At 65.2% G+C, this 11,221-nt stretch overlaps 1 protein-coding gene across 1 annotated transcript in view; it reads right to left on the bottom strand.

Moving 5' to 3' along the window:
* Positions 1–4,035: 4,035 nt before the first annotated feature.
* AK8 (adenylate kinase 8) overlaps positions 4,036–11,221 on the bottom strand; it is a 47,369-nt gene continuing 40,183 nt past the window's right edge. Inside the window, exons 12-13 of the mRNA XM_084898659.1 lie at positions 5,614–5,694; positions 4,036–4,305 (exon numbers count right to left, since the gene is read on the bottom strand). Coding sequence (XP_084754785.1) covers positions 4,068–4,305; positions 5,614–5,694 — 319 coding nt within the window. The 3' untranslated portion in view covers positions 4,036–4,067. The remainder of the gene's footprint in view (positions 4,306–5,613; positions 5,695–11,221) is intronic.

The raw sequence follows: 11,221 nt of genomic DNA, 5'->3' as shown, positions 1-11,221 counted from the left end.
TCTGTAACGCCTGTCGGTTTTCCCTGGTGTGAGGTTTGGTCCTGTTCCTCCTGCATCCCGTGAGGGGGCACAGTGGGCGCTGGTGAGCTCTGGGGCTGTGTGCGGACCCTCTCAGGCTGCGTCATAGATAATGCCGGCCCCTCCTTATGCCACGCGGAGCTGCCTCACTGTGGGCAGCCTAGGGGGGGAGGGGCTGGCAAGAGCCACTCCTGCCCCTCCCGGCCCTGTGGCCAGGTCCTCATTTGACAGCGTCTGCGCCCGAGCATGTGCCTGTGCTCGTACCCTACGCACTTGCTTGGTTATGAGATGGCAGTCGTGTTGGGAAGTCACCATTCCTTGGGGTGACTCCAAAACAGCGAGGTGGGAATGATGGGGGAGCCCGGTCTCTGGGAGGGATGGTTTTGAGGGATGCTGCCCATGGAGGAGCCCAGGGGGACTGCCCCCCAGGTGCCCACAGTGGTGGCCTGCCTGTTACCTACAGGTGTTGGCCCTCTCCCTGTCCTGTCTCCCATCCCACCACACCCGTGCTGAAGCCAGTCTTGTCTCAGGGTCTGCTTTGATGGGAACCCAAATAACAGTTGCAAAAAACCAAAATAAAGTATCATCATATTGCACTCATAATACATCATAATCAATGTGACCTACTCTAGGGATAAACCCATAGTTAACAACACTGTATGGTCCACATTCGTTATTGAAAATCTTGTTAAGAGAGTAGACCTCATGCTGTATTCTTACCACAGAAAAACAAACAAACAAATAAACAAAAAACAGCCATTGTTGCTCAGTGGTTAAGGTCAACCTAGGAACCAAGAAGTCACCAGTTTGATTCCCATTCTGGGCACGTGCCCATGTTGCAGGCTCAGTCCCCAGTAGGGGGTGTGCAGGAGGCAGCCAATCAATGATGTTCTCTCTCATCAATGTTTCTATCTCTCTATCCCTATCCTTCTCTTTCTAAAAATCAATAAAGGAAAAAAAAAGTTGTTTAAAAAGTTACAGGGCAATAATCCCATTGGCGTTCATGCCCCCCTGATCTGGCCACCTGTCCGTCTGTCCATCCATCCGTTCACTCCAAACTTCTCACTCGGGTCATTTCTAGTAAATGACAGTAATGGGTTTTATCGTAGTGAGGATGGGAGTTTCACCATCAGATACCTTTCTGTTGTATGATTTTTAAAATAAGTAACATTTTAGTAATAAAATATTTATAATGCAGTGATAGTTCTATTTTTTTTTTAAATGAAAGCATGTCCCATGATTAGTTAACATGCTTTTCTTTTCTTGCCTCTGAACCCTCAGATGCCTCAAAATCAGCCCCCAAGTCTCTTCCGTCTCCCCCAGGGGGTCCCCCATGAGTCCCGCCGGTTCCCACTGAGCCATCTCCCTGATGTCTCAGGTAGAGGCCAGCGCTGTCGTTAGAACAACAGGCACATCTCCAGGACGGTCCTAACCACGCCACCGTGCCAGCAGCCTGCGGATGCCCTAGGCCCGTGGTCTGCGAACTCATTAAACAACAGAGCCAAATACCAACAGGACAACGATTGACATTTCTTTGGAGAGCCACATTTTTTAAACTTAAACTTCTTCTAACGCTACTTCTTCAAAATAGACTCTCCCAGGCTGTGGTATTTTGTGGAAGAGCCACACTCAAGGGGCCAAAGAGCCGAGTGTGGCTTGCGAGCCGCAGTTTGCCGACCACAGCCCTAGGGCCTAAGCAAAGAGGTGCATGCTGGGAGGACAGAGATGCTGCCTCGGCCCCAAGGGCAGACGTGGGTCTCGGGGACCGTCAGAAATCGGGTGGTCTCTCCTGTTCTCTCATTTCTGACATCTTTGTAGAAGGCAAGCCGCGGGGCCGGCGGTTTTGTCCCGTTTTCCCCTTCGGCATCCCCCGTGGGGGCACACCGTGGGCCCTGGATGAACGTGCTGGACGAGGGGAGGGGGCCTCGCTGCCTCAGACGTCCTCTCCTCCCTGCGGCGCCGAGAGAGCCGACAGCTGCCCCCGTTCTTCCCAGGTGCCTGGCCTGAGAGGGCTGGGCCGCTGGCACCGCCAGCAGGTGCAACGCGGCCCCCCGCTGCAGCGGCCGCAGAGAAACACCTGTGGCGGCTGCGGGTGGGTGGGCGCCCCACAGGGCCCCGCACCGCTTGGATGTCCCCCTGCGGGGGAGCAGGAGGGGGGGACTTCTAACCCAGACACAGCGAGGGGGCAGTGTGTGGTGACCATTTACGATAAAAGAGGCCGGAAATGAACCGAAGACTTACAGTCATGGCAGCCTTGGAACGATGTGCTCTCTGGCGAGTGGGTCCGGCCTCGGTGACAGACCCTGCCCCTCGGCAGCAGGAAGCGCCCAGACCACCAGGCGGTGGTGGCGGCGGGAGCAGGATGCTAAAGACGCGCCTCCGCCCCGTTAGGCCTCCATGTGCAGCCAATGAGCAGCGCCCGAGGCCCGCGGGGCGCCACCTGCCGAGCAGGGAGGGGCGGGCCTTCTGTTCCCGGCGTGTCCTAGGCGGGTCCCAGCAGGTCCCAGGTGTGCCCCGGGCAGGTCCCAGGCAGGTCCCAGGCATGTCCTAGGCGTGTCCCAGGTGTGTCCCGGGCGGGTCCTAGGCAGCGGCCTACAGGAGCGGAGCTGGTTGGCCCACCCAGTGGCCGCCCAGTGCATCTCAGTGAACCCGGAGCTGAGCCCACGTGCAGTCAGCGCCAGGGGAGGGGCCGGGATGCCAGGGCCTGGGGAAGCGGGGTGCCTTCCCACAGCTCCCCTCACCTGCAGGGGGGAGGAGGTGCCACGCCGCCCTCACAGGGTCCTGGCCCAAGGAGTGGCCACGGAGGGACGGACAGCGACGCCGTAGGAGGCTGAGCTCTTGTCCGTCCACGGGCCGCCCCCTCCCCACCACAGCCTTCGGAGACGTCCGGCTCTCCCAGAGCCTGGGGAGGAGGCGGCAGGGCCTGTGGGCGGGGACCGTGCCCGGCGGGGTGGGCCCCATCCTATGCCTGCCGCTCCTGCCACCCCACAGGCCACCCCACAGGCCACCCCACAGGGCCTGCTCGGTGCTGCCCAGGAGGCAGGACTGTTTCTCTCATTTTACAAGCCCGAGAGGTTAAGCGGCTAGCCCGAAGCCACACAGCCTCACGGGACCCAGGCTGCTTCCTCCGCAGCCCCTGCTCCTGGTGGACATCACTTGCCTCAGACTGCTGCCCCAGGGGTGCAGGAGGGCGGGGGGGGGCAGGGGTGCAGGGAGGCAGGGTGGGACTGCTCTGGGGGGAGCCAATGGTGTGGGCTGCCCCAGAGAGCAGGTGGTAACTAAAGAAACGACTGTGTGCCCTGGCAGGGTGGCTCAATGGGTAGAGCGTCAGCCTGTGGACTGAAGGGTCCTGGGTTTGATTCCTGGTCAAGGGCACACGCCTTGTTGCAGGTTTGGTCTCCAGCCCTGGTCCGGGCACGTATGTGCGGGAGGCAACTAATAGATGTCTCTCACATCGGTGTTTCTTTCTCTCTCTCTCTCTCTCTCTCTCTCTCTCTCTCCTTCCCACTCTCTCTAAAAATCAATGTAAAACTATATATATATCCTCAGGTGAGAATGAACAGAACAAAACAAAAAAGAGACATCCGCTTCCCCACGACTGCTCTTCGGCTAAGTATTTACAGCCAAATGGTGTTTCCGGCCAGTTCCAGAGCAGTGGGCTCTCCTCCGGGGTCCGGAACGGCACCCGGGGGCGGGGGGGGAGGGAGGTGGCCCCAGAGTGAGGGGCCGGGGAGGGGCGGTGCAGACAGAGTGAGCCCTCCTTCCGGAGCCCGGCCCGCACCCACCTGTCCTGTGGGTGCTTACTGAGAGCTGGCTGGGAGCCGGGCCCGGGCCCACAGCACCAGGCGGCTCCTCAGTGTCCCGTCTGGTTCAGTCACTCTCCACCCCTGCACAGGGCACCGACGGGGACTGAGCCGCAGCCACGGCCTGCGCCTCCACGCTGCTTCCCGCCCCCCGGGCCCCGCCCGCCCTGTGCTCCCGCCCGAGCACGGCCACCCCGGACACCGAGGCGGCAGGCCAGGCGGCACCCGCACTCTTTATTGCCGGCCTCAGGGGCCCTTCTGGGGCAGCGGGTGGGTGATCCCGCTCTCGATGTACTCGAAGACGGTGTAGGGGTCCTGGTCCCCGTTGAGGGTGATGGCCTGCTTGTAGAACTCCTCCAGCTCCGCCGAGTTCCGGTAGAACACGTCCAGCTCGAACCGGACTTGCTCTTCGGCATCCTTGGGGTTCTGCTGGAGCCGGGCCTGCACCTCCATGGTGGGGGGCGGCTTGTAGATGAGGTGGTACCTGCAGGGGAGCGGGGGGCAGGGGCCACGGTCGCCCGGGCAGCAGGGGGAAGGGGCCTCTGTCCTGCCCCCGGCTCTGTGCGCAGCCCCGCCCGGCGCGGGAGCCCCGGGCCCGAAACCGGGTCCGGCCCAGAGCAGGGGCGGGCGCCCATGGGGAAGGACGGAGCCGATGCAGCCCAAACCCATCTCCCCTCGCTGCCGCCCCGCCCCTCGCCCCCGGGCACTGCACCAGCATCTGCTCGGGGGCCGTCACCTCCACCCACAGGCAGACCCAGCGCTCAGGGAGATGGGGGAGGGGAGATGCGGTCACTGCCGGGGGAGGCCCAGGCCACATGAAGGCCCTCACACACGACGGGTCAGCACAGGGCTGCCCCCCGCGGCCAGGAGGGGCGCACAGGTCAGGCCTGGAGTTAGAAAAACGCTGGTATTCTGTCTGCCCCTCCTCCCTCCGCTCCGGGAGTGCTCCCTCTGTGCCAGGGTGCGCCCAGAGCCGGGCGGGGATGTCTGGTGGCGGTGGTGGTGGTGGCAGCGGCGGCGGCCAGCTTGGCCCACAGTCGGACAGGGGCCCCTTCTCCCCTGCCGTGTTGCCAAGAAATATGGTCCTAGTTACCGAGAAACATGCTCCTGGTTACCGAGAAACATTGTCTTGGTTACTAAGAAACGTGGTCCTGGTTGCCAAGAAACGTGGCTGACCCAGGACGGGAGCTTTGCCACTCTATGATTGCAGGGACTTGAAACTGCATTCAACACGGGCTCAGGGCCTGTGCCCGGTCAGGCCGCAGAGCAAATCGCAGAGATCACTCCTGTGGCCGAGGGGAGGCTCAGGGGTGAACGGTTCACACGCGCGCACGTGTGTGTGTGTGTGTGTGTGTGTGTGTGTGTGTGTGTGTGCAGTGTCGCTGTGAGGCCCAGTGACAGGCCCAGGGGACGCCTGGCCGGGGCCACGGGGCCCACACTGGGGCCGGAGCTGCCGCCCGGACAGCCCGGGGACCGTCCCCAGGACTGCCGAGTGCTCGGACGTTAGTTTCCTGTTTCTCCTCCAGGCAGAGGGGAACAGAGGCCGCCCCAAGGAGCCGGGGAGATGCACCCCTTTCTAGAGGCTTCTGCCGGCAGCCACTGTGCTGCCCCTGGATTTCCCACTGAGCATCGGTCAGCCAGGCGGGAGAGGAGGCCCCCAGGGGCCTGGCCCCAGAGCTCTGATAGCCACGCCCGGGGCTGGGGTGGGTGTAGGGGTGGGTGTAGGGGTGGGTGTAGGGGTGGGGGTGGGTGTAGAGGTGGGGGTGAGGGTGGGGGAGGGGGCTGCACAAACCTTTCCCCGGTGACGGGGTCCATCCTCCTCAGGGTCAGCCGCTCCATGACCGAATCTAAGGGCACGTTCAGGAAGAAGACCCTACGGACAGACAGGCCCCCGGTCAGCCGAGCTGGCCACCACGCCTCCTTCCTGCCTGCTGGCGCGTTCTTCTTTTTACATGTGCTCTGACCAGGAATCGAACCAGGACCTCCTGGTTCAACCACTGAGCCACACTGACCGGGCAAAACACCTTGGTGTGCTCTTACATTTTAAGACTTAAAACATCTTACCGTCTGGAATCTCCCGTGGCTGCTTACTATCTATTTCATGCATCAGGCATTTATTGGTGCCTGCCCTGTGCCAGGCCTGCGGTGAGCCCTCACAGGGAACCGCGACCCGCCCTGCGGTGTTGGCATTGCCATCCAGGCCGGACCCCTGGACTGAGCCGCTTCCATGGGGGACAATCGGGGGCAAGAAACACTCCCCGGGTTTTGCTCTGATCTCTCTGCTGAGCTGGGTGCCCCAGGGCTCTGGGTTAGGGAACAGACCCCGGCGGGGGGCAGCCCAGGGGAGCGTGTCGGCCGCCCAGGGGCCGGGACGCGGGCGCTCCCCTTTCACAGACCGGAGGGCGGATGCCCGTCACCTCCGATCCCAGGGTCCGCTCCGCCTCGGAAAACCCGGGTCTGACAGCCCGCGGCATCGATGAAGGGGGCAAAGTCGGCCGAGAGAACCCCAATGTGCTGACCGCGTCCCCGGGAATCTGGGCAAGTTCACCGTCAAGTGTGTAAATATTCTAAAGAGGGTCCTGAATATTTTATGAATATTTGTCATAAAACAGAAATAATAACCGCGGTGCAGAGCTATTAGGATTAATATTTATGCTGCCCGCCATGAAATATTCATGGGGGCGGGGGGGGGGGCGAGACGGGAATTAATTTACACCGGCTCGGTTTCCCCGCCGGCTTGATGTTTAAAGACGGCTGACAAGCCTCCGCTCGAACCCGCCCGTCACTCCCCGCCGCGGGGAGGGGGCCGGGCCGGGCTGTGACAGCTCGCAGACTGAGCCTCTGACAGCCCTACAACCCACTCGGCCCCCGCCCCCTCCCGCGTTGCCCCGGGCGCTCTGTTCCGCCACCTTCCGCGGGCCCCTCCGTCGGCGGGAATTAGGGAACTAATGAGCGCGGGCGCTAACGGGCCGGTGACTGTTTACCGGCGATTAAATGGTAATGCCGCGGCTGTTTAATTCATGAGCCAATTAAAGGGAGTGTTGGTTGATTTGATGGGATGAGGACGAACAAAATGCATTTAACTAATGGGAGCCGCGGGCGCGGCCGCCCGGCGCTCGGATTACGGGCTAATTGCGCCCTTTACGGCTGTCAGCGGCCGCATGCATATTTCATCGCCGCAAAGAGCGGCCGCGGGTGCGAGGCGGCGAGGCCGGGCCAGGCTCGGTGTCGGTGCGGCTACCGGCCGTCTCGGCTGGAGCTGCCGGAGTCGGGTGTCCGGCCATTAGGTGATTAAACCGGCTTCTGTTTTACCGACGATCCGGGCGGCGCTCCAGGGAGGGGGTGGGGGACAGAGGCCACCAACGGTCCATTTCCGGGGGCAGCAGCCTGGAGTCGCCCCAGGCCCATCCCCCAGGCCCTCGCCCCAGCCCAGCTCTCCCTCCGCGCCAGCCGCCCGGCTCCCTGGCTGGCTCGGGGCTGCAGTACACGCGGTCAGTGGCAAACTCCGACCTAAGTGCGACGCTCCACCCGCACCTGCCCAGGGGCGTGGACGCCGGGGCGTGGACGGGGCCAGAGAAGACAACCCCCCCAGGAGATGGCCCGGAGCGTGGGGACAGCGGCTCCCAGGAGGCTGGGGGACGGCCCCCTCCCAGCGGAGCCCGGAGGCTCTGGCTCAGAGGAAGGTGGCCGTGGAGCAACAATCCGCTTTCCCGGCCCCTCCAGGACTCCCGGCCCGGCTCTGCTCTCACTGGGCCGCCCACCGGCCAGGCCGCTGACCGCGTCCTCTCCCCTCTGGCTCCTCACACACACTGACACACACTGAACACACACCCCGCACCCCGCGCCCCGGGGTACCCTCCCCAGCCCCGGAGCGGTGGGGAGGGGCTGGCTGGGATGGCCGCAGGTGGTGAAGAGAAAGGGAAGGAATCACGGGCCTCCTGACTGCGCGTCAGTGACGCTCAGGCCCCGGGCGATCCGGCCAGTGTGGTCAGCACCTGGCACCGTTGATGAGGCTCTTCTCCTCCAGGAGGCGCTGCGGTCACAGCCGGCTCCACCCCAGCTGCGCGCTGGGCACTGGGCCTGGAGCAGGTGGGCGGCATCTCCCGGGGGCCCTCCTGCCGCAGGCACAGGCCCTCCCAGACCCGGGGGAGCGGCCGGCACCGGGTCCCCACGTTCGGTGGAGGCGGCCGGCAGGCGAGCAGGAAGTCAGCCGCACCCGAACCGCTCCGGCCGCCCGCTGTGCGCGGTGAGGGCAGCTGCCTCCTCAGGGCCTACGGCAGGGGCGTGGCACACTGGCGTTCTCGGCGCAAAAACGGGAAACGGAGGCCAGGCTCTGGTTCAGGGACCCCCCTTCCCCCCCCCCCCCCCCGCCAATCCCTGCCGAGTGCAGACACCCAGGCGAGCTCCCCGTGGCCGAGCCACTCGTGGCAGCAAAACTGGGCACAGCGTGAGGCTGGCGTCACGGCAAACCCACGCCTGCAGCTCTCCGGGGGGCAAGGAGGGATACCCCGGACAGGGAGCCCGGCCAGCAGGAGCAGCCCAGCTGGAGGGAGGGAGCCAGGCCGGGGCGGGGGGGGGGGTGCGGGAGGTAGGGGGCCTCTCTCTCCTGTCGGGGTTCCAATGAGAATGCGGTGCCACAGTGAAGACACACACTAGTGATGGCGCCACGGGGCAGGGTGACTTGGAGAAGGAGCCGCTGTCAGCTGAGGACCCGCTCGGTGGGGCTAACAGGACGGCCCGTTTCTCCCAGGTGCCCCGGGCAGGGTCACAGTGCGTCTGAGCCACTGTCCCTGCCGTGGCCGGGGACTCACACTGCACGTGGTAGGAGCGGGACGACCGAAGACGGGGCGCAGCGGACGTGGGCCACGAGGAGGGCCGAGGCGAGACCCCTGTGCGGACACCCCTCACCCAGCGCAGCCCCGGGGCCCGTGCACGAGGGGCCGTGAGCGTGAGCAGCTCCCGCAAACCAGAGCCTCTGGCTCTCCTCCAGCGTCCGGCACCGTGAGGCGGGGCCCAGCGTCCGGGCCTGAGCCGGGGCCCCGCACAGAGCTCGCCGGCACCTCTGGGTCAGGCCCGTCCCGGCGCGGGGCAGCACCGAGAAGGACAGAGCGGAGGAGGGAGGCCCAGCGCGCCGCCCGCATGGGATGAGGCGCCGGAGCCCCTGGTAAAGGCCACGCGGCCTCAGGCGGGCCGTCTTCCGATGAGATGGCGGTCGCTGGGCAGCCCAGGCATCGCAGGGTTTTCACTTTCCCCGTGACCTCCGCCCCCCGCGGCTTGCGGTGTTGACACGGGCACGTTTTGACTGAGTTTCTGCCGGATGCAGGCTTCTGGGGGGCTGGGCCCCTGGGCCCCACGGGTGCCCCCCAGACCTGGCCTCTCCAGACCTCCTCCCATGCCTATCGCGCCTCCACCAGCGTCACTGCCTCCAGCTTCCTTCTCTCCAGCGTGGAGGCCCCAGAGGGCCACAGCGGACACCCTGGGACCTCCCCGTGCCCTCGGAGGACTTCCCAGAAGCCCCGGCTCGGCCGCCCCTCTGAGCTCCGGCCCAGGATGCCACGCTCCCGGCCGCCCCGAATGCCCACCAGCAGCTTCTCCGGGGGGGGGAGGGGGGGGTTGGCGCACACACAGGTGCAGGTGCTGCGTGTAAGACGGTCTCCACCTGGTCACGCACAGCCCTGCCCACAGGAGTCCTACCCATGGTCCTACCCCCTCGGCCCCGCCCCCCGAGTCCCGCCCCTCAGGGGCGGCTGCAGCCAGACAGACACGTGCTGCGCGGGGAAGTTGGGGATGAATTGCCCCTGGGCCTGAAGGACTGGGCCGCTGGAGGACTGCATTGTGGGGGGAGGGCTGCCACCCAGGAGGCCTCGCAGGCCCGCCCGGGCACGCCGGGCCAGAGAGCACTCCCCGAGTCAAACCGTTTGTCCGCCTGTGCTCGGGTTAAACTTCTTAGGTGAGGCGGCCTCGAGGGAAACCGGAGCTCCCAGATAAGGCTTTCCGCGCCCTCGCCCGGGCCGGGCTGCAACTGGAGCCTCTGGTCCGATCGCTGTCTGTGGCGGAGCCTGTCTGTGCCGCAGCCGGGCCTCTCCCCGCGGTCACCCTGAGCCGGGCGAGGGGAGGAGGCACACTCCAAACGCAAACCGAACCCCACCGGCTCCCCCAGAGCCCTGGCCCTGCTGACGGGACCCCGAGGCTCACAATGCGCTGGGCAGACACGGGAACCCCCTGCCCCCTCCAAGGCCTCACCACACCATGGGGGGTCCCATCGCAGCCGCTGCCCCTCCTGCCCCTCGACCCCGGACCGGAGGGCAGAGAGCTCAGCTGGGAGGGGCGCGGCCCCGGGGCGGGCAGCCCTCCATGCGTGTGCCCGTCCCGGTACCGTCCTCGCCCACAAAGCCCTCCCTCAGCACCATCACCACGCCACCGCCAGGCGGGCAAAGCGGCTTAGCAATGGGTCCGAGAAGCACTGAGTTATTTCATTATTGTGTCATCTTCCTGCGAACGCGGGCACCACCCTGGCCGCCCGGCGCCGGAGAGCCCTGCCGGCCCTGTTCTCACTGCCGCCGCCCGCGCCCACGCCCGGCCTCCGCACGCCGGTGCTCCCCGTGCCCACCGGCTCCCCTGCCCGGGGTGTGCTGGGCGCTCCGCACCAGCTGTGACAGGGGCAATCCCGGGGTGGCGCCGTTTGTCTCGATGAGGCCCCGGCACCCGCCCGGGCGCTGGCACAGGACAGCCTGACGCCTCAGTCCAGGGCCGCCCGGGACTGACACGTCCGCCGGGAGCAGCCGTGCGGCAAAGTGGGAGGCGTTCACAGCGCCGCCGTGGGGCCCGAGGGCGAGGGCCCGGCACGGGGCCGCACGGCGAGGCCTCTCCCACCCACCAGCCCTGGGGCCGCCAGCTGGGACCACAGTGGGGACTGCATCACTTACATAATCATCCTTCTTTCTAAACATATTTTTATGAGAGGAAGGGAGAGGGAGAGAAAGAGAGAAGCATCGATGATGAGAGTCACTGATCGGCTGCCTCCTGCCCGCCCCGCACCGGGGATGGAGCCCGCCACCCGGGCCTGTGCCCTGACAGGGAATCGAACCCTGACCTCCTGGCTCCCAGGCCGATGCTCAGCCTCAGAGCCCGCCAGCGGACAGGTTATTCCTCATCCCACGTTCCCCGGTCCTGCCTCCTTGCGGCTCGCAGCCACGGGCCCCGGGCGCCCACCGGCTCCACTCCGCAGGGAAGACACGGAGGCTCAGCGAGGCTCAGCGCCTGGGAGCTGAGGACTTCCTGCCTCGGGGCCGCGGCCCTGCCGTTCCCTCCGCCTTCCCGGGGGCTGCAAGGCCCCAGACGGACCCGAGATCCTCTCTGGTTCGCTGACCTCCTGCCCCTCCGAGGGGCTCCTACCCGCG

The sequence above is a fragment of the Pipistrellus hanaki genome, assembly GCF_964339955.1.
Source record: "Pipistrellus hanaki genome assembly, chromosome: 11".
NCBI classification, from domain to species: domain Eukaryota; kingdom Metazoa; phylum Chordata; class Mammalia; order Chiroptera; family Vespertilionidae; genus Pipistrellus; species Pipistrellus hanaki.
This window is presented reverse-complemented; position numbering and strand designations above follow the sequence as displayed.